Source organism: Coregonus clupeaformis, chromosome 13, assembly GCF_020615455.1.
Source record: "Coregonus clupeaformis isolate EN_2021a chromosome 13, ASM2061545v1, whole genome shotgun sequence".
NCBI classification, from domain to species: Eukaryota; Metazoa; Chordata; class Actinopteri; order Salmoniformes; family Salmonidae; genus Coregonus; species Coregonus clupeaformis.
The window spans coordinates 17,878,706-17,905,034 of NC_059204.1; the positions used below are offsets into that span (position 1 = coordinate 17,878,706).

At 44.4% G+C, this 26,329-nt stretch overlaps 2 protein-coding genes across 7 annotated transcripts in view; one reads left to right on the forward strand and one right to left on the reverse strand.

The window, feature by feature from the left end:
* On the forward strand, positions 1 to 6,557 carry LOC121579386 (spindle and kinetochore-associated protein 2). Its single transcript, XM_041893951.2, has 7 exons — positions 1 to 107; positions 2,258 to 2,347; positions 2,555 to 2,731; positions 2,845 to 2,919; positions 4,608 to 4,650; positions 5,653 to 5,794; positions 5,990 to 6,557. The coding sequence occupies exons 1-7, from the start codon at positions 15 to 17 to the stop codon at positions 6,114 to 6,116; spliced, it is 747 nt and encodes a 248-aa protein (XP_041749885.2). The 5' UTR covers positions 1 to 14; the 3' UTR covers positions 6,117 to 6,557.
* The window catches only part of LOC121579384 (inactive serine/threonine-protein kinase TEX14), a 27,529-nt gene continuing 7,741 nt past the window's right edge, over positions 6,542 to 26,329 (reverse strand). For 3 of the 6 annotated variants that reach the window (XM_041893941.2, XM_041893945.2, XM_041893942.2), the window contains 14 exons: positions 24,549 to 24,821; positions 24,336 to 24,433; positions 24,111 to 24,218; positions 14,600 to 14,705; positions 14,369 to 14,465; positions 12,142 to 12,281; positions 11,137 to 11,288; positions 10,581 to 10,956; positions 9,952 to 10,119; positions 9,736 to 9,844; positions 7,941 to 8,045; positions 7,504 to 7,637; positions 7,376 to 7,421; positions 6,542 to 7,244 (listed from right to left, as the gene is read on the reverse strand). In XM_041893941.2, the coding sequence (XP_041749875.2) occupies positions 7,169 to 7,244; positions 7,376 to 7,421; positions 7,504 to 7,637; positions 7,941 to 8,045; positions 9,736 to 9,844; positions 9,952 to 10,119; positions 10,581 to 10,956; positions 11,137 to 11,288; positions 12,142 to 12,281; positions 14,369 to 14,465; positions 14,600 to 14,705; positions 24,111 to 24,218; positions 24,336 to 24,433; positions 24,549 to 24,821 (1,988 nt within the window). In that variant the 3' untranslated portion in view covers positions 6,542 to 7,168. The remainder of the gene's footprint in view (positions 7,245 to 7,375; positions 7,422 to 7,503; positions 7,638 to 7,940; positions 8,046 to 9,735; positions 9,845 to 9,951; positions 10,120 to 10,580; positions 10,957 to 11,136; positions 11,289 to 12,141; positions 12,282 to 14,368; positions 14,466 to 14,599; positions 14,706 to 24,110; positions 24,219 to 24,335; positions 24,434 to 24,548; positions 24,822 to 26,329) is intronic. The other 3 variants (XM_041893943.2, XM_041893944.2, XM_041893946.2) reach the window with 3 other exon arrangements.

Below are 26,329 nucleotides of genomic sequence, written 5' to 3' on the forward strand. Positions count from 1 at the left end.
ACAGCAGGCTTTACATGAACCAGACCAGTGGCTTTATATTCACGGGGCTGCCTGAGGAATGTAAACTATTTATCATGGAGACAGCAGTTGATAAACTGGAGGCGATGGTAAGCTAGTAAACCTACGTTCCTAGTCTTTAGATAAATTGTATTCTGTGGTCTCCAATTAGCTGTTTGAGCAAATGCGTCAAAAACGGCAATGTAGCGAGAATCTAATTTCAAGTGTTCTGCCATTCAAATCGGAATTGATTATTTTACAGGAAAAGCAAACCACGAACATAATACCGTGCTAAGTGTTTCTGCTAAGAACACTACATGGCAAAAAAAAAAATCGCTTTTCCATGGCGCTCTGTCCATTTTCTGTGTTTATTTAGTTAGCTTGTTTGCCACACGTTTCACAATGACAGCGAATACTAGACTGCGAAGAGGCCGTTTTCCGCGTCCTCGAGTGCGCGCAGTACATGACGGTTGATGTTTAAAAGCGAGTTTTCACGGTATCAAAGTTGGACAAATTGGTTGTTGACCTTAAATTGAATTGCAATTCCCAATCAAGGCGTGTAGCAAACGTAGCTAACTACAGTATGCAACTGTTAAAACATTAGCCAGATACTAACGTTACTACTAACGTTATTCAATTATGTTGCGTAAGTTCTCTATTATTCGGCTCCCCAAAGTCACTTAGCTGCACTTGTTTGTTTGTCAATGCTGACGATCACTGGATTGCTAAACTGTTTTTAATGTAGTTTTAGATTATTTAATTTGATTCACCAATTAATATTTAGTCATAACTTGATCTGGCCCAGCCAACCCAATTCAAGTTTCTGTCATGTAGTTAATTCTTTCTTTAGTTTGACAGGAGGTTGGATGTCTATTTTTTTCTTCATGACTGACAACAGGATAAAGAGGAATCCATTATGTTTTCTGTCTGTCCAGTGCCCCTTTTGTATTGTACTACTGGTGACCCTTTAATGAAAGCAGTGCAATGGTAAAAGGGCATTGGCCAGGGATTATTCACAATGATAGGTTTTGCAAGGTGTAGCTGTGAACCATTGCTAGCAACAAAGCTGTTTGCAGGTGCTCTGACTTCATTGCACTACTGTATTGGACAGCTAGCAGTGCAATAGTATTGTCAAAGCGTCTGAAAACTGCAAAGACCACTTTTGGACACAGGAAGCAGCAACAAATGTACACCAAAGTGTTGGAAAGCTGGCACCCTCCTCAACAAGTGCATAATTCTGGGAACTCTTCTGGGGTTTACTGAAACAACGGTATGTGCTGTATAACAGTGCACCCCAAGGAAGGGCTGTGCAGGGTGGGTTGTTAATACATATTTGTTATGTGTTTTTTAGTTTAAAATCTACAATGAAGATCCATGGTCTTAAAGAGATTCTCCGGTACTGTTATACTTTTTAGCCAGTAGTTCTGAAAGTAGCGCTCACAAGCAAAAAGTGGTCTCCGAAAATTGCGTACTACGTCACAAATACTACATGACGAAAAGTATGTGAACACCTGCTTGTCGAACATCTCATTCCAAAATCATGGGCATTAATATGGAGTTGGTTCTCCCCCTTTGCTGCTATAACAGCCTCTACTCTTCTGGGAAGGCTTTCCACTAGATGTTGGTACATTGGTGTGGGAACTTGCTTCCATTCAGCCACGAGCATTAGTGAGGTCGAGCACTGATGTTGGGCGATTAGGCCTGGCTCGCAGTCAGCGTTCCAATTCATCCCAAAGGTGTTCGATGAGGTTGAGGTCGGGGCTCTGTGCAGGCCAGTCAAGTTCTTCCACATCGCATCGACAAACGATTTCTGTATGGACCTCGCTTTGTGCACGGGGCATTGTCATGCTGAAACAGGAAAGGGCCTTCCCCAAACTGTTTCTGAATATGTTTTGTGCCTACTGACCTCAACCCTGATTTTTAATCATTCAATTTTGACACCGTGCCACGCATTGGATTGATCCCAAGTCCTGGAACCCTATCAGTATTGTCTCTGCTGTCCACTTTGTTCAGAGTAGTGCAATATTGCTTATTGGGTTTCAGTGTTTGGGTTAAAGCCTCATTGAAGGCACTATGCATCTGAAGACCATTTAATACACCTTTTGTGAGGCAACAATTTTGTGGCTGAAGTCTTGGAAAGATGTGACTGAACTTTTTTGCACATTTTGTTCATGTTCATAGTTGTGACAATCTGTTGTAAGGTGTAGAGACTCTACAACACTCTAAGGCTCGCAGTACACTAAACCAACTGTCCTTTCAGTTCCAGAAGGCAGAGGCTGACATGGAGTACATGGAGAAACGGCTGAGGCTGGAATTCCTGACAAGTGCTCCAGAGAACGGTGCAGCAGAGGTGAATATATGGACGCCACAGTACTTAGTTACAAAACATGTCCTCAGAACAGACCAGTCACCCAACACCTTTCCACTCCATCCAAAAAAGGCAATGCTGTCTTATACATCTTTGAACTTCTGCCATGCAGACTGATGTCTCCATTTGTCTATTTACCCAACAGTCTGTCAAATCAATGACTGACTTGCGTTGTGCCTGTGACCACAGGAAAACCCTGTGAAGCTGCTGGAGAACCTGTCTGCCATCAAGGTGAGGCATGCGGCCTTGTGCGCACAAGTGCAGGAGATTGCAGCCGAGCAGAAGCAGTCAATGGACTCTATTCGAGCACACCTCGATACCACTGTGCAGCTGGTGCAACAGTTACAGCAGACTGCTGACGTAGAGGTAGACCATTCCCTCCACGTACATCTGACAATGTCAACCGGCCCTTTTCAAAGTTAAAGTAATGGTGGCAAAATCATGTGCAATTGAGAATTTGTACTTGTACTGTTTTGTAGATTCCACCACTGACTGAGACAGAGCAGGAGTCTGCAGAGTTCCTTGGTTTATCAGTCAATCAAAACACAGCAGAGGTAAGGCCATTTGCTCAAGCTAAGGTGTCATTGCGTACAGGAGCAGAGCGTGCAGAGAAACAATATTTGACAGACGTCATTCTGTGTAACACTATCTATGCCATTGTATGTGCACTGCTTTTTATGGTCCAATTTTAAGTATCTTGCCATTCAGAGAAATCTAAAGCTTGACTGCTCAGGATTTCGCAACTTCAGTGAAATGTTATGGTCGTCTTGTACACTGAACAAAAATATAAAACGCAACATGCAACAATTTCAAAGATTTAGCTGAGTTACAGTTCATATAAGGAAATCAGTCAATTGAAACAAATGAATTAGGCGCTAATCTATGGATTTCACGACTGGGAATACAGATACCTTAAAAAAAAAAAATTGTGGCGTGGATCAAATAAACCAGTCAGTATCTGGTGTGACCACCATTTGCCTCCTTTGCAAAGAGTTGATCAGGCTGTTGATTGTGGCCTGTGGAATGTTGTCCCACTCCTCTTCAATGGCTGTGCGAAGTTGCTGGATATTGGCGAAAACTGGAACACTGTGTCGTACACGGTGATCCAGAGCATTCCAAACATGCTCAATGGATGACATGTCAGGTGAGTATGGAGGCCATGAAAGAACTGGGACATTTTCAGCTTCCGGGAATTGTGTACAGATCCTTGCGCTATGGGGCCGTGCATTATCATACTGAAACATGTGAGGGCATTGGATGAATGGCACGACAATGGGCCTCAGGATCTCATCACGGTATCTTTGTTTATTCAAATTGCCATCAATAAAATGCAATTGTGTTCGTTGTCAGTAGCTTATGCCATAACCCCACCGCCACCATGAGGCACTCTGTTCACAACATTGACATCAAACTGCTTGCCCACACAAAACTGCTTGCCCACACAATCTGCCCGGTACAGTTGAAACTGGGATTCATCCGTGAAGAGCACACTTCTCCAGCATACCAGTTGCCATTGAAGGTGAGCATTTGCCCACTGAAGTCGGTTACGACGCCGAACTGTAGTCAGGTCAAGATCCTGGTGAGGACGACGAGCACGCAGATTAGCTTCTCTGAGACGGTTTGTGCAGAAATTATTTGGTTGTGCAAACCCAGTTTTATCAGCTGTCCGGGTGGCTGGTCTCAGGTGAAGATCCCGCAGGTGAAGAAGCCAGATGGAGGTCCTGGGCTGCCGTGGTTACACGTGGTCTGCAGTTGTGTGGTCGGTTGGACGTACTGCCAAATTCTCTAAAACAACATTGGAGGCAATTTATGGTAGAGAAATGAACATTTAAATTATCTGGCAACAGCTCTGGTGGACATTCCTGCAGTCAGCATGCCAATTGCACGCTCCCTCAACTTGACATCTTTGCCATTGTGGTGTGACAACTTCACATTTTAGAGTGGCCTTTTATTGTCCCCAGCACAATCGATCCTGTTTTTAATCCGCTTCTTGATATGCCACACCTGTCAAGTGGATGGATTACCTTGGCAAAGGAGACATGCTCACCAACAGGGATGTAAACAAATTTGTGCACAACATTTGAGAGAAATAAGCCTTGTGTGTATGGAACATTCTGGGATCTTTTATTTCAGCTCATGAAACATGGGACCAACACTTTACATGTTGCGTTTTATATTTTTGTTCAGTGTAATATGCCTATATTGTAATAACTGTAATATGCCAATGTTTGTCTGTTCACAGGTACTGATGTCTATGGAGCCTTCAGCACAAGAGCAGCCTCAGTGTAAGTAATGGTTAACCCCAATTCTAAGACTCTTCTCTGCATATGTCTTTATACAGTAGACACAAACCCCTATTTGCATTACTTTGTAACCAACAGGTTATGTACATAGCTAAACTGAAAAACCACTAAGCACACTTTCAATTTGGGATATTTATAACGACGCTATAGCAGGCAACAATAGCTAGGTTTCCATCCAATTGGCGACAGATTTTCATGCGTATTTTCTAAAATATGCATAAAGAAAATATGCGCATTTTCCACCAGTTGTTTCCACCAAACAGATGTTGCAGATAAATCAGTGAGTGGTGACGTAGTGCACACAAAATGTACTTTTCGCTTAAGTTTTCATGTACCGAATAAAAATCTAAAGTTTAACATCGCATTCAACTCTACCTATAGTTTTGTCACAAACTGTTATGTTGAATAGCAAATGTGCCTACTCTGGTCTTGACACGTGCGCCCTAGCCAACAGCTCGCAGATGCAGTGTGGGTAGGCCACATAAGAGTGAGAATATTTTTATTTGTCAAACGGCAGTGAAGCATCGATCATCACGTCACTAGAATAAGACCCTTGATATTTATTGGAAAGGAACATCAAGATCACTGTGCACTTTCACCACCCTGTGAAGTTAATTTATTTCATCTGTAGCCTAATAAACTGCATGGTTTCCCGAGTCATAGTGGGAGGATCACACACCATATCACATGACGATATAATAGCAATATTTGACTTAAAGGCATTTCCACCACCACTTCTCGCATAATACATTTTACCGACACAAAGGTCGAACAAACATTCTTTGGGCATTTATGAAACTGCTCGTTTCCATCACAGCTGTCGTGATATATTTTTTTAATACGGTATGACTTTACTCGCATAACTGTGGCTGGAAACGTGGTTAATGACAACATTCCTATACAAGGAATCCAGGGGAAACCCAAATAAGGGCACAGGACTCTGTACAGACAGAATGGCGACTGAAGCCTGCTCTCTGTCCACAGCCTCGAAGGAGGGTGAGTTTGAGGAGCTGAGTGAAGCCACACTGGAGGCAGTGCCGCGCAGCGTGCGCTCCAACGTCAAGCTGGCCGACCTCAATGCCTTCTACAAGCAGCTGCATGAGCACTTCTCCCTAAAAAAAAACAGGTCCGACGAGTCCCGTTTGTCCCGAGACACATTACCCTTTACACAGAAAGCCCAAGTTGTGTCAAGGCAACACCAGCAGCAGGAATGTCGGTTAACTTGTGGACCAGTCAGACCCTGTGTCATATGAATGCTTAGTAAGGTGTACGCATTTTGTGGAAGTTCTTGCAAGCTCTAACTTTTCGAATCTTTCTCCAGTGGTGCCCTCAGTTTGCAGAAGATGAAGCAGATGAACATGAAAGTTAGCGACGCCAAGCTGAAGACGTTGCAGCATCTCTGTGTCATTGAGCTGGACAAGAAAGGGCACGTTTGCCTGCTAATATGAGTGAGGAACTGGCACTGTTTAAGATATTAGACCCAACAGCACGTAGTGAAAGTGACTGATTCTGCCCATCTCTCCTTGTCTAGTCATGTTAGCCTCATTGAAGGGTTCTCTGTTGAATCCTCATGCCTTCATATGCTGTGGATTGATTTATTTTGCTAGTTATTTTTTAAATGACACCACAATGGAACCAACTCACCACAATGTTTGAGGTGCTGTAAGTGGAAGGCGGCGGGCCGTATTGTAAATTAGAGCTACTATTTTTGTAATGACCACAGCTTAATATTTGATCATATTGAGGGTATTTTGACTGATGTGGCTAATGCATTTCACCTGTAAATATGTTATTAACGATTTGAATTCGCCTGATTACTTTCCAACTGTACATCTTGTCTAGTGCGTCAATGTATTTTGATCCTTCATTAAAATGACATATTTCCTCTGCCAAGGTATTCACTAAATCAGGAATTTATTTAACAAAGAGTGCAAACACATTAGCATATTAAAGTACAGTGAAGTCGCTTTCCCCAACTATGTAAAACAATTACAAGATGAACAGGAACCTTAAATGAATCCATAAAAGCTTAAAATGCAGATGGAAACGGACCATTAAATTGACTTAAGTTTCTTTGTATTGGTCAAATCTGATCTATGGATGGTAAATTAAGAACTATTAATAACAGTAATGATGGTAACAATTTAACTAATGCTTTATGTAGAGCACTGAATATACACATGCCCTTGAACAGCTTAACAGTAATACAAAGAACTTCAGCGAGACACTTAAGAGACATGTATGACCTCAACTATCCAAAGGAGATTTTAAAATAACATTTAGAACAAGATAAAATGCATAAGTCATCCAAAGTCCAGCACCAAATAAAACATTGTCATGCCACAAGTGCTTAAGCGGCAGTTTTTAACCACCAAAATATCAATTTTCGAACAGGTGAGTAAATTGTACTGTAGAATGTAATCAACAAAATGGTAGAATAGGATGGTGGTGTAGAGAAATAAGACTGAAGTCAAATTACATAGGTGTTACATGTGTTGTCCTACATGTTCTTTCTCAATCTCACTTGGTTGGGGTCACTTAGGCTTTTGATGGGAGTCTGCTCCAGGACAATAACCCTGCAGGCATAAAGAACCATATGAACACTAGTCTTTAACCATGCAAACTAATTATATATTTCTACAAATATAACAAGCACAAACGTAACATTTTTAAATGTATTACAATTTATACACACTATTACATATACCTGTGAGGCTGACTCCAGGTCCCATGACTAGCCATCTCTAGCTTCTCTGTCAAAACAAAGTTGGTTAGAATTTTACACCTCTAGTATTTGTCACTAATTGAGGAGAAAGGGAGGGTGCTTTTGTTCACCTGCGACAGGTGCTGGTTCTACCAAGTCATTGGTGTCGACCCCCTTCCGTTCTGCCACCTCGGCACGGTCCCCTCCTGGACAACCTGCATCCTCACTCACCTCGCCCTCGTCCTGGGATTCACACACACCCAGCCTGGCCACAGGTGAAGGCATAAACATACCACACAACACTTGAAGACACCAATTCACACTTTACAGTAACATGGGTCAGTTGTGGATGGACACATCAGGCACCTTCTCAGGGCTACTAGGTCATAGGTTCATAAGGCCATAGTATGAATGAAGCAGGTATATATTGGTAATGATCACACAGTCACTATTGTAAAAGTATGGGCCCAAGTTGCAACTTACCTAATTAGTAAACTATGTTAGACTGACTTCAACTGTGGATATTCCATTCGGTTGTAAGGTTATATGCTAATGGCTGGGCACTCACGGTTGTTTGGGGTGTGCAACCAGACCTGGACATCTCAGAACCCTGTGACCAGCGGCCCTCTCCACCAACATACCCTGCAGCACCTCATCCAGAGTGGAGTGAGCTCTGGAGTAGAGGGAGAGAGAGAGCCTGAGTATATGTCACATGTGAACTTTACCACTCTAGGGGTACTGCTCTTCTAGTATTATATCACCAGTCTGGTAATATAGCCAATGAATAAATACGGCAGAAATAGTGCCCAATACAGTGGTCTCAAACTCTGGTCCTGGATGTTCGGCGTGAATCAACTGTGTAAGTGTTGGGCTGGAACAAAAGCAGGCACAGTGGTGACCCCTGGCCAGGGCTACAGTGCATTTGGAAAGTATTCAGACCCCTTGACTTTTTCCACATTTTGTTACGTTACAACCTTATTCTAAAATGGATTAAATTGTTTTTTCCCCCTCATCAATCTACACACAATACCCCATAATGACAAAGCAAAAACAGAAATATCACATTTAAATAGGTATTCAGACCCTTTACTCAGTACTTTGTTGAATCACCTTTGGCAGAGACCTCGAGTATGACACTACAAGCTTGGCACACCTGTATTTGGGGAGTTTCTTCCATTCTTCTCTGCAGATCCTCTCAAGCTCTGTCAGGTTGGATGGGGAGTGTCACTGCACAGCTATTTTCAGGTCTCTCCAGAGATATTAGATCGGGTTCAAGTCCGGGCTCTGGCTGGGCCACTCAAGGACATTCAGAGACTTGTCCCGAAGCCACTCCTGCGTTGTCTTGGCTGTGTGCTTAGGGTCATGTCCTGTTAGAAGGTGAACCTTCGCCCCAGTCTGAGGTCCTGAACGCTCTGGAGCAGGTTTTCAGCAAGGATCTGTCTGTACTAGTCTCCCAGTCCCTGCCGCTGAAAAACATCCCCACAGCATGATGCTGCCACCACCATGCTTCACTGTAGGGATGGTGCCAGGTTTCCTCCAGATGTGACACTTGGCATTCAGGCCAAAGAGTTCAATCTTGGTTTCATCAGACCAGAGAATCTTGTTTCTCATGGTCTGAGAGTCCTTTAGGTGGCAAACTCCAAGTCGGCTGTCATGTGCCTTTTACTGAGGAGTGGCTTCCGTCTGGCCACTCTACCATGAAGGCCTAATTGGTGGAGTGCTGCAGAGACGGTTGTCCTTCTGGAAGGTTCTCCCACCTCCACAGAGGAACTCTGGAGCTCTGTCAGAGTGCTGTCAGAGTGACCATCGGGTTCTTGGTCACCTCCCTGACCAAGGACTCTCCCCCAATTGCTCAGTTTGGCCAGGCAGCCAGCTCTAGAAATAGTATTGGTGGTTCCAAACTTCTTCCATTTAAGAATGATGGTGGCCACTGTGTTCTTGGGGACCTTCAATGCTGCAGGCATTTTGGCTTGGTTTTTGCTCTGACATGCACTGTCAACTGTGGGACCTTATATACACAGGTGTGCCTTTCCAAATCATGTCCAATCAATTGAATTTACCACAGGTGGACTCCAATCAAGTTGTAGAAAAATCTCAAGGATGATCAATGGAAACAGGATGCACCTGAGCTCAATTTCGAGTCTCATAGCAAAGGGTCTGAAAACGTATTTACATAAGGTATGTTTTATATTTTTAATAAATTTGCACACATTTCTAAAAACCTGTTTTTGCATTGTCATTATGGGGTATTCTGTGTATATTGATGAGGATTTTTTAGAATAAGGCTGTAACGTAACAAAATGTGGAAAAAGTCAAGGGGTCTGAATACTTTCCGAATGCACTGTATGTTTAGTGAGGCCTACCTGTCAGTCTCCTCCAGTGAGTCTGGGCCCCCAGACAGGCCTTTGGACTGGCTCTGCTGTACAGGCGCTGCAGCTCCCTCTGTGTCTGGACCACAGCCTGAATGGTCATCTGAACAGAGGTAAATTGCTTTTGGGTCTATTTCTTATTAGAAAGCTTTATTTGCTACTGTTAGTTTTTTTTTCTTCTTATAATGCTGATGTAATGCAGTGTACTACCTTCACTGTGTGTGCTGCCATGGTGGGTTCCTGATGTCTCTGCCTGCTCTGTACTGGCCACAGAATCCTCTTCGCCAATTAGCGATTGATCATTAATCACCTCTTCATCCTCATGGTCCGTCTCCTCTTCGTCAGGCAACTCTTCCTCATCTGACACAAGTTCATCTTCTGCAGAGACAGGTTTATAACTGAACACAAGTCTACCACCAAACATACATAGTACACTGGTCTGGGGTTGACATACTAATCTAATAGTAATATCATGTCAGTTAGTTGAAATGCAGTTACTGAAAATAACATTCAACTGATCAGCAACACCTTGCTTAATTGAATCAGGTGAGTTCCCACTGGGCACAGACGTCAGTTCTGATGTACATTTGGTTGAGTTGTCAACTAACAGGAATTCAACGTGAAATCAAAAAATGACATTGGATTTACTTAAGTAAAAAACAACAAAAACAATATAAAAAAGAATTCCCTTACGTTGATGACTTTTTTCAAATCCAATCAGTTTTCCACACTGATTCAATGTCATCACATACATTTTTTGTTGGGTTAACATGGATAGGGCTTCTATAAAAGCCTGCACCCCCTCTCCTCCAGAACCATGTTTGGAGACAACACCTCACCTCCCTCTAAAACAGAAGAGCTAGCATCCAGAGGTTCTTCATCCATCGGGTCGACATCCACACCATCACAGCCACCCTGATCGGACCCTTCCAACTCCCCTTCCTCCTCCTCCTCCTCCTCCATCTCTTCTTCCCTGTCAGCAGCCAGCGACATCCCTCTCTCCCCTTCTAGACACGCCATGTTCTTCTCCTCCTCCCTTTCTTGGCTGGTGGTGGGTACGGTGTAGGTAGAGCCCACCCCCTCCTGGCTGGGCCCTGTGGTCTGTCTCTCTCCGGAGCTGGCCGTGGTGAACTCTGGGACGCCCGTGGGCGTGTCAGTCTCCTCGAGGGAGGAGTCTCTCATCAGGGGTGACTGTGACACACTGGAGAGGTCTGTCTGCAGATAGAGCAGCCAAAATACATCTCAACATTTAAGGTAAGAAACTATTGGGTAAAACTGCACACCCTGTACATCTCCAGGACCAGGGTTGGTGGCCACTGGCATACTATATATTTGGACAGGTCGGAATAATTAATTGAACATGGTTCTGACTGGGAGAGTGATGACTATTCTGACCGTGCTGCTGGCTTCCAGGCTGGCAGTGGTGAAGCTCTCGGTGTGGGGAGGCAGGGAGCGGGTGCTGCCCCAGGTGGAGGTGTCCAGCAGGCTGGGCAGAGGGGGGATGGGCTCCCCAGTGACCCCCATGGCTCTGTAGTTGGGCGCAGTTGCTGCACCAAACCAAAACAAGTATACCAGTGACAGGTGACACCTTGCTGCAATTCAACTTGTAAACGTAGAGGTGTAAAAGTAGTGCTCCTGGTGTTAAACACGCACCCTCATGGAACCAATGCTAGGTGTGTGAACTGACTGGTACTGTATGTTCTCCAACATTTCACACAGGGCCTACTCTTGAGCAGTGCTTAATTTTATGGTGCAACTGGAGGGTTTCTACAACTGAAGCTCCAGTAACGGCCCTGCTACACTACAGCCATCGGGCGTACGGCTTTGCCATCAGCCATTGAGGGAACGCTTCCTTTGAAATTAATTAAAGCTGCTATACTGGCAGTGTTGCGCTTGCGTTGCGTCACGTCCAATGGCAGCGTCAAAGCTCAAGAATCGCAGAGGTTCAATTCTCGATGGTTGAAGCGCGCGTTCATTCATCTTCTGAATTGAAATAAAGTCGATTTTGGTTGCATAGGGCCTCGACTATACACCACTGGTTATTGTACTAAGATTTATGAAGTCAAGAAGCTACTCGCTAGTGAAACTCTAGCTAGCTAGCTACATTGACTATGTTATCAATGTGTAAACAAAAGCAACTTGTAATTAGAGGAACATTTAGTACAACCACTAGCAACAATTTAATGAGTACTTGCGAAAAACTGGACCAAAGCTATTGTACTTAGGCATAATTGATGAATATGGTACAGTAGGGAAAAATAGATGCTCTTCCCCTCTCTGTGTAGCAGGTAGAACGCGCTCTGTGTAGCAGACACGACGCTGATGGCAAAGCAACTCGACGCGTATAGTGCAGCTGAAGTGTAACACTCTGGTAGCTGGGTGGCGTTGGTTGGTTGGTACCTGGGCTGCGTGGGGTGCTGTAGCAGGGCGGAGGCCGTCTGTTCAGGGGGCTGGGGTGCAGTCTCTCCTGGCCCAACCACTCCTGGTGCTGGGCGGGTGAGCACGTGATGCTGGAGACATCAGCCAGGTCAAGTAGACCACTATATATATATATATATACATACATACACACACACACACACACACACACACACACACACACACACACACACATATATATATACACACAGTGCCTTCGGAAAGTATTCAGACCCCTTGACTTTTCCCACATTTTGTTAGGTTACAGGCTTATTCTAAAAATTTATTTAAATTGTTTTTTTTTCTCCTCAATCTACACACAATACCCCATAATGACAAAGCAAAAACTGGTTTAGAAATATCACATTTACATAAGTATTCAGACCCTTTACTCAGTACTTTGTTGAAGCACCTTTGGCAGTGATTACAGCCTTGAGTCTTCTTGGGTATGACGTTACAAGCTTGGCACACCTGTATTTGGGGAGTTTCTCCCATTCTTCTCTGCAGATCCTCTCAAGCTCTGTCAGATTGGATAGGGAGCGTTGCTTTTCAGGTCTCTCCAGAGATGTTCGATCAGGTTAGAGTCCAGGCTCAGGCTGGGCCACTCAAGGACATTCAGAGACTTGTCCCGAAGCAACTCCTGCGTTGTCTTGGCTGTGTGCTTAGGGTCGTTGTCCTGTTGGAAGGTGAACCTTCGCCCCAGTCTGAGGTCCTGAGCACTCTGAAGCAGGTTTTCATCAAGGATCTCTGTACTTTGCTCCGTTCATCTTTTCCTCGATCCTGACTAGTCTCCCAGTCCCTGCCGCTGAAAAACATCCCCACAGCATGATGCTGCCACCACCATGCTTCACCGTAGGGATGGTGCCAGGTTTCCTCCAGACGTGACGCTTGGCATTCAGGTCAAAGAGTTCAATCTTGGTTTCATCAGACCAGAGAATCTGGTTTCTCATGGTCTGAGAGTCTTTAGGTGCCTTTTGGCAAACTCCAAGCGGGCTGTCATGTGTCTTTTACTGAGGAGGGGCTTCTGTCTGGCTACTCTACCATAAAGGCCTGTTTGGTGGAGTGCTGCAGAGATGGTCGTCCTTCTGGAAGGTTCTCCCATCTCAACAGAGGAAGTCTAGAGCTCTGTCAGAGTGACCATCGGGTTCTTGGTCACCTCCCTGACCAAGGCGCTTCTCCCCCGATTGCTCAGTTTGGCCGGGCGGCCAGCTCTAGGAAGAGTCTTGGTGGGTCCAAACTTCTTCCATTTAAGAATGATGGAGGCCACTGTTATTTTGGTACCCTTCCCCAGATCTGTGCCTCGACACAATCCTGTCTCGGAGCTCTACAGACAATTAATTCGACTTCATGGCTTGGTTTTTGCTCTGACATGCACGGTCAACTGTGGGATCTTATATAGACAGGTGTTTGCCTTTCCAAATCATGTCCAATCAATTGAATTTACCACAGCTGGACAATCAAGTTGTACAAACATCGATGATCAATGAAAACAGGATGCACCTGAGCTCAATTGCAAGTCTCATAGCAAAGGGTCTGAATACTTATGGAAATAAGGTATGCTTTTATTTTAAATAATTGCAAAGATTTCTTACAACCTGTTTTCACTTTGTCATTATGGGGTATTTTGTGTAGATTGCTGAGGATTTTTATTTATTTAATACATTTTAGAATAAGGCTGTAATGTAACAATGGAAAAAGTCAAGGGGTCTGAATACTTTCCGAAGGCACTACATACATACAGACTATCTGCAGAGTGTGTCTCAGAATAATTAGATCTGTGCCTGAAATACTCAGTGTTGCACACTGGGCATGATGTGGACATACTCCCAAAAGAAGAACTGTTGGTTCTTGACTACATCATACCTCAATCTACTCTTTACATTTGTCATTCAGCAGATGTTCTTCTCCAGAGCAACTTACAGTAGTGAGTACATAAAAAAAAAAATCATACGTTTTCGTACTGGTCCCCCATGGGAATCGAACCTACAAGCGCCATGCTCTACCAACTGACCTACTCAGGACTACAGCCTCACCCTTTTCAGAGCTCCTAAACAACATTCCCATCAGGTTCTAACAGAGGGATTTACAAATCTTAAGCATTAATCTGCACTGAAACTTCTATTGACAACAAACATAATAAATACATTACATAATCATATTGTACAGTTGATTCTACCATGGAGCATCAGTGTGTTGGTGCTGCTCCTACCTGGCCAGTGGAGAGGGTGCATGCTGACTGACAGTGGGGTTTATATCAATCTCCTCTGACACCTCCTGTACAGGCTGACACTCTGGGGAAATGAACACTACATCAGTTTATTATCTGTCCTCATCTACTACTGCCTGAATGACCCAGCAGTGAATACGATGGCTTACAAACTGTAATACTGCTCAAAAATCTTGTTAATCGAGTGTCAAAACACACACACAGCCATCTTACTCCTGTGTTTGGTCTCCAGTGTCTGCTCCTCTGGTGCGGTCCTACTGGCAGCAGCCCTGCACACCTCCACTGTCACATCCAGGTCCTCCTCTGAGCTGACAGGGCTCTGACAGGAGTAAACCAACCAGTTAGAGGAAACCAACAACTACAGTTAACTACATGAATAACTAACTAATTAGCTAAATAACTACTCCTACGTTATGTTATACCATATACAGTGCCTTCGTAAAGTATTCATACCCCTTGACTTATTACACGTTGTGTTACATCCTGAATTCAAAATAGATGAAGTAGATTCTCACCCATCTACACACAATACCCCATAATGACAAAGTGAAAATGTTTAGATTTTTTTGCAAATTTATTGAAAATGAAATACAGAAATCTAATTTACATTAGCATTCACACCCCTTTGCTAGGTCACTCCAAATTGAGCTCAGGTGCATCAAAATTCCATTGATCATCCTTGACGTCGTTACAACTTGGAGTCCACCTGTGGACAATTAAATAGTTTGGACATGATTTAGAAAGAAACACACCTGTCGATATAAGGTCCCACAGTTGACAGTGCATGCCAGAGCAGAAACTATTGGAAGAGATGGAGACCCGCACACTGTCGAAAAAAGGAATAAATCCAAAACAATTGTTTATTAAAACGTCATGGTGTCTAAAAAAATTATACTTTGTGCAAGAAAGTGCATAAATGAAAAAAGTGAAAACAAAAGTTTCGGCCTCAGGCCATCAGTGTAAATCGTTGGCACACACACACCTGGCTTCTATTTCAAGGATAATTGCATGTCACATGATCAAGCAAGAAAACGTCAGAAAATCTATGAAACAGTACCAAGTACAATAGAATGCATGATCTACACTGAACAAAAATATAAACGCAACATGTAAAGTGTTGGTCCCATGTTTCATGAGCTGAAATAAAAAAATCCCACAAAACTTCCATATGCACAAAAAGCGGATTTCGCACAAATTTGTTTACATCCCTGTTAATGAGCATTTCCCCTTAGCCAAGATTTTTTTATTTTTTATTTTTTTAACCTTTATTTAACCAGGTAAGCCAGTTGAGAACAAGTTCTCATTTACAACTGCGACCTGGCCAAGATAAAGCAAAGCAGTGCGATAAAAACAGAGTTACATATGGGGTAAAACAAAGTAAAAAAAATAAAAAAATATTTGTTTTATATATATATATATATATATATACACACAGTGTGTGCAAATGTAGCAAGGTATGGAGGTAAGGCAATAAATAGGCCATAGTGCAAAATAATTACAATTAGTATTAACACTGGAATGATAGATGTGCAAGAGATGATGTGCAAATAGAGATACTGGGGTGCAAATGAGCAAAATAAATAACAATATGGGGATGAGGTAGTTGGGTGGGCTAATTTCAGATGGGCTGTGTACAGGTGCAGTGATCGGTAAGGTGCTCTGACAACTGATGCTTAAAGTTAGTGAGTGAGATAAGTCTCCAGCTGCAGAGATTTTTGCAATTCGTTCCAGTCATTGGCAGCAGAGAACTGGAAGGAATGGTGGCCAAAGGAGGTATTGGCTTTGGGGATGACCAGTGAGATATACCTGCTGGAGCGCATACTACGGGTGGGTGTTGCTATGGTGACCAATGAGCTAAGATAAGGCGGGGATTTGCCTAGCAGTGATTTATAGATGGCCTGGAGCCAGGGGGTTTGGCGACAAATATGTAGTGAGGACCAGCCAACAAGAGCGTACAGGTCACATAGGTGGGTAGTATATGGGGCTTTGGTGACAAAACGGATGGCACTGTGATAGACTACATCCAATTTGCTGAGTAGAGTTTGAGGCCATTTTGTAAATGACATCGCCGAAGTCAAGGATCGGTAGGATAGTCAGTTTTACGAGGGCATGTTTGGCAGAATGAGTGAAGGAGGCTTTGTTGCCAAATAGGAAGCCGATTCTAGATTTAACTTTGGATTGGAGATGCTTAATGCGAGTCTGGAAGGAGAGTTTACGGTCTAACCAGACACCTAGGTATTTGTAGTTGTCCACATACTCTAGGTCAGACCCGTCGAGAGTAGTGATTCTAGTCGGGTGGGCGGGTGCCAGCAGCGTTCGATTGAAGAGCATGCATTTAGTTTTACTAGTGTTTAAGAGCAGTTGGAGGCTACTGAAGGAGTGTTGTATGGCATTGAAGCTCGTTTGGAGGTTTGTTAACACAGTGTGCAATGAAGGGCCAGATGTATACAAAATGGTGTCGTCTGCATAGAGGTGGATCTGAGAGTCACCAGCAGCAAGAGCGACATCATTGATATACACTGAGAAAAGAGTCGGCCCAAGAATTGAACCCTGTGGCACCCCCATAAAGACTGCCATAGGTCCAGACAACAGGCTCTCCGATTTGACACATTGAACTCTATCTGAGAAGTAGTTGGTGAACCAGGCGAGGCAGTCATTTGAAAAACCAAGGCTATTTAGTCTGCGGTGGTTGACAGAGTCGAAAGCCTTGGCCAGGTCGATGAAGACTGCTGCACAGTACTGTCTATTATCGATCGCGGTTATAATATCGTTTAGGACCTTGAGCGTGGCTGAGGTGCACCCATGACCAGCTCGGAAACCGGATTGCATAGCGGAGAAGGTACGGTGTGATTCGAAATGGTCGGTGATCTGTTTGTTAACTTGGCTTTCAAAAACGTTCGAAAAGGCAGGGCAGGATGGATATAGGTCTGTAACAGTTTGGATCTAGAGTGTCATCCCCTTTGAAGAGGGGGATGACCGCAGCAGCTTTCCAATCTCTGGGGATGTCAGACGTTACGAAAGAGAGGTTGAACAGGCTAGTAATAGAGGTTGCGACAATTTCAGCAGCTAGTTTTAGAAAGAAAGGGTCCAGATTGTCTAGCCCAGATAATTTGTAGGGGTCCAGATTTTGCAGCTCTTTCAGAACATCAGCTGTCTGAATTTGTGTGAAGGAGAAGCGGGGGGGGAGGGGGGCATGGGCAAGTTGCAGCGGAGGGTGCAGAGCTGGTGGACGGGGTAGTGGTAGCCAGGTGGAAAGCATGGCCAGCCGTAGCAAAATGCTTGTTGAAATTCTCGATTATTGTAGATTTATCAGTGGTGATAGTGTTTCCTAGCCTCAGTGCAGTGGGCAGCTGGGAGGAGGTACTCTTATTCTCCATGGACTTTACAGTGTCCCAAAACTTTTTGGAGTTAGTGCTACAGGATGCACATTTGTTTGAAAAAGCTAGCCTTTGCTTTCCTAACGGCTTGTGTATATTGGTTCCTAACTTCCCTGAAAAGTTGCATATCGCGGGGGCTATTCGATGCTAATGCAGTACACCACAGGATGTTTTTGTGCTGGTCAAGGGCAGTCAAGTCTGAGGAGAACCAGGGGCTATATCTGTTCTTAGTTCTGTATTTTTTGAATGTGGCATGTTTATTTAAGATTGAGAGGAAATTACTTTTAAAGAACAACCAGGCATCCTCTACTGACGGAATGAGATCGATATCCATCCAGGATACCTGGGCCAGATCAATTAGGAAGGCCTGCTCGCTAAAGTGTTTTAGGGAGCGTTTGACAGTGATGAGGGGTGGTTGTTTGACCGCGGACCCGTTACGGACGCAGGCAATAAGGCAGTGATCGCTGAGATCCTGGTTGAAGACAGCGGAGGTGTATTTAGAGGGTAAGTTAGTCAGGATGATATCTATGAGGGTGCCCATGTTTACGGATTTAGGGTTGTACCTGGTAGGTTCCTTGATAATATGTGTGCGATTGAGGGCATCTAGTTTGGATTGTAGGATGGCTGGGGTGTTAAGCATATCCCAATTTAGGTCACCAAGCAGTACGAACTCTGAGGATAAATGGGGGACAATCAATTCACATATGATGTCCATGGCACAGCTGGGGGCTGAGGGGGGTCTGTAGCAAGCGGCAACAGAGACTTATTTCTGGAAAGGTGGATTTTTAGAAGTAGAAGCTCAAACTGTTTGGGCAAGATAATCCATCCACCTGACAGGTGTGGCATATCAAGAAGCTGATTAAACAGCATGATCATTACACAGGTGCACCTTGTGCTGGGGACAATAAAAGGCCACTCTAAAATATGCAGTTTTGTCACACAACACAATGCCACATATGTCTCAAGTTGAGGGAGCATGCAATTGGCATGCTGACTGCAGGAATGTCCACCAGAGCAGTTGCCAGAGAATTGAATGTTCAACCGGCCTCACAACCGCAGACCACGTGTAACCACACCAGCCCAGGACCTCCACATCCGGCTTCTTCACCTGCAGGATCGTCTGAGGAGTGCTGAGGAGTATGTGTCTGTAATAAAGCCCTTTTGTGGTGAAGAAACAAATGCTGATTAGCTGGGCCTGGCTCCCCAGTGGGTGGGCCTATGCCGTCCAAGGCCCACCCATGGCTGCACCCCTGCCTAGGCATGTGAAATCCATAGATTAGGGCCTAATGCATTTATTTCAATTGAATGATTTCCTTATATGTACTGTAACGCAGTAAAATTGTTATTTATATTTTTGTTCAGTATAGATTATATACAAAATGGACAGAGAAATATCAAATTATTGCTTTCACATATAGAGCAGAAACTATACCATGAAGTCCAAGAAACTGTCCGCAGATCTCCGAAATGGAATTGTGACGAGGCATATACACTACATGGCCAAAAGTATGTGGACACCTGCTTGTCGAACATCTCATTCCAAAATCATGGGCATTAATATGGAGTTGGTCCCCCCCTTGCTGCTATAACAGCCTCGACTCTTCTGGGAAGGCTTTCCACTAGATGTTGGAACATTGCTGTGGGGACTTGTTTCCATTCAGCTACAAGAGCATTAGTGAGGTCAGGCACTGATATTGGGCGATTAGGCCTGGCTCGAACCAACTAAGGGGGCTAGCCCGAAACATGAAAAACAGCCCAAGACCATTATTCCTCCTCCACCAAACTTTACAGTTGGCACTATTCATTCGGGCAGGTAGCGTTCTCCTGGCATTCGCCAAACCCAGATTCGTCTGTCGGACTGCTAGATGGTGAAACGTGATTCCTCACTCCAGAGAATGCGTTTCCACTGCTCCAGAGTACAATGGCGTCGAGCTTTACATCACTCCAGCCGATGCTTGGCATTGCGCATGGTGAACTTAGGCTTGTGTGGCTGCTCGGCCATGGAAACCCATTTCATGAAGCTCCCAACAAACAGTTATTGTGCTGACGTTGCTTCCAGAGGCAGTTTGGAACTCGGTAGTGAGTGCTGCAACCAAGGACAGACAATTTTTACGCGCTACAGCACTCGGTGGTCCTGTTCTGTGAGCTTGTGTGGCCTAACACTTTGCGGCTGAGCCGTTGTTGCTCCTAGACGTTTCCACTTCACAATAACAGCAAAGCAGACATTTGACGAACTGACTTGTTGGAAAGGTGGCATCCTATGACGGTGCCACGTTGAAAGTCACTGAGCTCTTCAGTACGGGCCATTCTACTGCCAATGTTTGTCTATGGAGATTGTATGGCTGTGTGCTCGATTTTATACACATGTCAGTAACGGGTGTGGCTGAAATCGTCAAATCCACTAATTTGAAGGGGTGTCCACACACACACGTTTGGCCATGTAGTGTATCTGGGGAAGGGTATAAAACAATATCTAGAGCAGGGGTGTCAAACTCATTTTAGCTCAGGGGCCACATGGAGGAAAATCTATTCCCAAGTGGGCCGGACCGGTAAAATCATGGTATATATATATATATATATATATATATAACTTAAAAACAACAACTTCAGATTGTTTTCTTTGTTTTAATACTATCAACATAAAACATAAAGCTGGAGCCTGAGGACAGTGTGTCCAAAATAGTACAAGCACAACATCACTATTAATCATAAAACACCTCAAGTTTATTTGAAAATTCTAAAGAAAAAAAACACAAACACACAATGCCTCAGTGATTCACAGAACTGTTTCACAGATCACAGAACTATATCAGGGTGTCATTTCTCAGGCAGAAATGTAGATACAAATAATGAAATCCTGTTCCCCAAACAAGTGCAAGAACCACAGAGTCAAGAATAGGTTAAATATACAAATAAAATAAAATAAATTAAAAACAATAGCACATCAACATAAACATAAAGCTGGAGCCTGAGGACAGTGTGTCCAAAAGCACAACATCACTATTAATCATAAAACACCAAGTTATTTGAAATTCTGAGGACAAACACACAAACACACAATGCCTCAGTGATTCACAGAAGTATATCACAGATCACAGAACTATATCAGGGTGTCTCATGCAGCACTTTAAGTGGGGTTGCATAGTTTATTTGACTCCTGATACCTGGCATCTTTTAGCTTTCAGCAGCGCATCAATATCAGGCGTCACATCCTGAGTGGCAGCCAACTTCAGGATGTGATTCAAGTGCTTGTGCGTGAGCCTTGAGCGCAGCTTTGTTTTATGCTCATTACAGAGAACTTGCTCACAAAGATATGTGGTTCCAAACATGCACAACAGTTTTGCAGCGAGGGCTGTCAAGTTGGGGTAACCTGGCAAGAGATTCTGATAAAATGTGTCCAAGCCAGCTGCGGCAAATTTGCCCTTCAAATCCGAGTCACACTGCAAGTCTATTATTTCAAGTTGGATGCTGACGGGCAGATCAGAGCGATTCACGGTGAATGGCGAACAAAAAACTTTGAAGTCTTTCTCCAGTTCACCAAAAATCTGAAAGCGTTGCTCAAACTCCCTTAACAGTCCCGTTATTTTATCTTTGAACCGCTTCATGTCTGCCACATGTTGGGTCGCACACACATTTTTCAGACAGGGGAAGTGAGCTGCATCACCACCGTCGAGTTGCGTCTCCCACAATGACAGCTTCAACTTGAAAGAATGTATGCTGTCATAATACTGCGTGGCAACTTTGTTGCGCCCTTGCAGCTGTTTGTTCAAGTTATTCAGGTGCTCTGTAACATCCACCATAAATGCAAGGTCCTGCATCCATTCTGCGGAATTAAATTCTAAACACTGGTTTGCCCTTTTCTTCCATGAACTGTTCAATTTCTTCTCGTAAATCAAATTAACGCCTCAGCACAGCACCTCGGCTTAACCATCTTACCTCAGTGTGGTATGGCAGGCCATAGATGTGGTCTTTCTCTCTGAGAAGGCTGTCAAACTGACGGTGATTCAGGCTTCTGGATCGGATGAAATTAACAGTTTGGATGACCACCTTCATGACGTTATCCATCTTTAATGACTTGCAACACAAAGCCTCCTGGTGCAAAATACAGTGAAAAGTCAAAAAATCACGTCCTCCATTTGCAGATTGCACTTTCTCTCTGAACTTTGTCACAACGCCTGCTTTTTTCCCGATAATTGAGGGCGCACCATCTGTAGCCAGGCTGACAGCGCGGGACCAGTCCACTCCGACCCTGTCCAGCGCGCCGACGAGTGCAGTGAAAATATCAGCTACTGTCGTTGTATCTGTCATCGGCACCAACTCCACGAACTCCTCGGTGACGGTCAATGTGTCATCAACTCCGCGGATGAAAATGGCCAGTTGTGCAACATCTGTAATGTCCATGCTTTCATCAATTGCAACCGAAAACGCAATAAATGACTTTACTTTTTGCTTCAACTGGCTGTCCAAATCCACTGAAAGATCGGAAATCCTGTCTGCAACTGTGTTTCTTGTCAGGCTGATATTTGCAAAAGCCTGGTGCTTTTCAGGGCACACAATCTCTGCTGCCTTCATCATGCATGTTTTTACAAATTCACCCTCACTAAATGGTTTTGAAGCCACTGCGATTTCATTAGCAATGAGGTAGCTAGCTTTCACTGCAGCGTCACTGATGTCTCGGCTGTGAGTAAACACAGACTGCTGTTTCTTCAGACCCACCAACAGTTCATTCACCTTCTCTCTTCTCCGCTGTCCTTGAAAGTTGTCATATTTGTCGGCATGAAGACTCACATAGTGGCGACGAAGGTTATATTCTTTCAGCACTGCAACATGCTGTGAACACACCAAACATACAGCTTTCCCATTCAATTCCGTGAATAAATAGAAGGATGACAATTTTTCTTGGAACACTCTGCACTCTGCGTCCACTTCTCTCTTTTTTTTACAGAGACATATTGGGGCAATGAGGGTGCCAAAGCACATAATGTTAAAAGTAGAAGCCGTAATAAATATCGCGGGCAAAACAAAGTAGCTCATTCGGACTGGCTGCACTTGCTTGACCTATTTGCTCTGCCCCGGTATAAACAGTTTGCTTGCTTAACACAATTGCTATTGCGCCATCCAGTGGACACAATTGGAACAGCAGTTTCTTTTATTGAAAAATTGCAGCTCATTTTTATACTTTACAAAATCATCTCGCGGGCCGGATTAAACCCGTTTGCGGGCCTGATCCGGCCCGCGGGCCGGACGTTTGACACCCCTGATCTAGAGTGTTGAAAGTTTCCAAGAGCACAGTGGTCTCAATCATTGGGAAATTGAAAAAATACGGAACTACCCAGACTCTGCCTAGAGCTGGCTGTCCGACCAAACTGAGCAAACGGGCAAGAAGGACCTTGGTCAGGTAGGTGACCAAGAACCCAATGACAGAACTACAGAGTTCCTTGGCTGAGATGGGAGAACAACAGTCTCTATAGCACTTCCCCAATCTGGGTTTTATGGGAGAGTGGCCAGATGGAAGCCACTCCTGAGAAAAAAGGCACGACACCACACCTGGAGTTTGCAAAAAGGCACGTGAAAGAGAGATCATAAGGCAAAAGATTCTGTGGTCTGATGAGACAAATTGTACTCGTTTGGCCTGAAAAAGGCACAGCTCATCACCCATCTAACACCATCCCTACCGTGAACCATGGTGGTGGCAGCATCATGCTTTGGGAATGCTTTTCAGCAGCAGGGATAGGGTGACTGGTAAGGATAGAGGGAACAATGAATGGAGCCAAATACAAGCAAATCCTTTATGACAACCTGCTTCAGAGTGTAAACGACAGACTGGGGAAAAGATATACATTCCAACAGGTCAACGACCCCAAGCATTTAACCAAAGCAATGCTGGAATGGCTTCAGAACAAGAATGTGAAAGTCCTGTAGTGGCCCAGCCAAAGCCCAGACTTGAATCCCATTGAAAATCTGTGGAAAGACTTGAAGACTGCTGTTCACCGCCACTCCTCTAACTTAACAGAGGTTGAGAAAATCTGCAAGGAAGAATGGGAGAAAATCCCCAAATCCAGATGTGCAAAACTGATAGACATACCCAAGACGACTCAAAGCTGTAATCGCCGCCAAAGGTGCTTCTACAAAGTATTGACTCAGGGGTGTGACTACTTATGTAAATGAGATATTTCTGTAATTCATTTTCAATACATTAGCAAAAATTTATAAAACAGGTTTTCACTTTGTCATTATGGGGTAATCCATTTAGAATTCAGGCTGTAACAACATAATGTTGAATAAGTCAAGGGGTATGAATACTTTGAAGGCACTGTAACTATTACGTTAACTAAGAACTACTAGACCTGGCTGTCTCTGGATGGGTTGTTCCTCTGCTCTGGGTTGGGGGTGTAGAACATGCTTGAAGGTTCCACAGGAGACTGGGTGTAGTCCGACTCAGAGGTCCCCTCCTCCTGGACACACAAGGTCAAGGGTTTATAACACTGAGCATGTAACATTTTAACTAATAGAATCTGATGATGATGTTCTCTATGGGGTCCAGAGTTGAGGTTTTGCTTCTCTCATCTAACCTCTCTTTGTCCAGCACCCTCCCACACTCCACCCGTCATATTGAACGTGCGGTTCACTGTGTGGAAATCTGCATCCTCTTCACTCTCACTCTGGACACCTGCATAGAAAGATGAGATACGGAGACAGAGGATAGATAATTTATGATCCTATCCTACTATGCTTCTATGAGCATAAGGACTGTATAGCATGCTTCTCAGCTGCAGTGGCATCACCTGCAAAGCTTTTGAAGATCTGCTCCAGCTCTGAGCTGCTTTCGAGGGCCTCAGCTGCAGCTTTCTGGGGCTGTGAGGCAGGGGCGGGGGCTGGAGAGGACCTGTAGCCGTTGTCACTGCGCCCCAGAGGGTCCTGTCTGGGTCTGGGGGGTCCCACCGCTGGCCCAAGCCCCTGTCTGTCCTCCATCTCCTCACTGTCACTGCTGGCAGGGGGGCCCACAGCCACCCCCAGACGCCCCCGGGTCATCCTGGCCACCAACTCTGACACCTCACCTATGAGAGGACGAGGAATTTTGAAGGAAGTTGGGGTCAGAACTGTAATAAGATGTAAAGACTGTTCTGTGAACTGTAACTTTGGTATAATGCATGTACACTGAACAAAAATATAAACACAACATGCAACAATTTCAAAGATTTTACTGAGTTACAGTTCATATAAGGAAATCAGTCAATTGAAAAATGAATTAGGCCCTAATCTATGGATTTCACATGACTGGGAATATAGATATGCATCTGTTGGTCACAGATACCTTTTAAAGGTAGGGATGTGGATCAGAAAACCATATAGTATCTGGGGTGACCACCATTTGCCTCATGCAGCGCGACACATCTCCTTCGCATAGAGTTGATCAGGCTGTTGATCGTGGCCTGTGGAATGTTGTCCCACTCCTCTTCAATGGCTGTGTGAAGTTGCTGGATATTGGCGGTATCTGGAACACGCGGTCGTACACGTCTATCCAGATCATCCCAAACATGCTGGTGGGTGGTGACATGTCTAGTGACTATGCAGGCCATGGAACAACTGGGACATTTTCAGTTTCCAGGAATTGTGTACAGACCCTTGCTACATGGGGCTGTGCATTATCATGCTGAAACATGAGGTGATGGCGGCTGATGAATGGCACTACAATGGGCTTCAGGATCCCGTCACGGTATCTCTGTGGATACAAATAGCCATCGATAAAATGCAATTGTGTTCGTTGTCCGTAGCTTATGCCTGCCCATACCATAACCCCACCACCACCATGGGGCACTCTGTTCACAATGTTGACATCAGCAAACCGCTCGCCCACATGACACCATACACGCCGTCTACTCGGTTACGTTGAAACCGGGATTAATCTGTGAAGCGCACACTTCTCCAGCGTGCCAGTTGCCATCGAAGGTGAGCATTTTCCCACTTAGTCGGTTACGACGCCGAACTGCAGTCAGGTCAAGACCCTGGTGAGGACGACGAGCACGCAGATTAGCTTCCCTGAGTCGGTTTCTGACAGTTTGTGCAGAAATTATTTGGTTGTGCAAACCCAGTTTTATCAGCTGTCCGGGTGGCTGGTCTCAGGTGAAGATCCTGCAGGTGAAGAAGCCAGATGGAGGTCCTGGGCTGCAGTGGTTACACGTGGTCTGCGGTTGTGTGGTCGGTTGGACATGCTGCCAAATTCTCTAAAACAACATTGGAGGCAGTTTATGGTAGAGAAATGAACATTTAAATTATCTGGCAACAGCTCTGGTGGACATTCCTGCAGTCATTATGCCAACTGCACACTCCCTCAACTTGAGACATCTGTGGCATTGTGTTGTGTGACAAAACTGCACATTTTAGAGTGGCCTTTTATTGTCCCCAGCACAAAGTGCACCTGTGTAATGATCATGCTGTTTAATCAGCTTCTTGATATGTCACACCTGTCAGGTGGATGGATTATCTTGGCAAAGAATAAATGCTCGCTATTTTGTGCGTATGGACAATTTCTGGGATCTTATTTCAGCTCATGAAACCAACACAT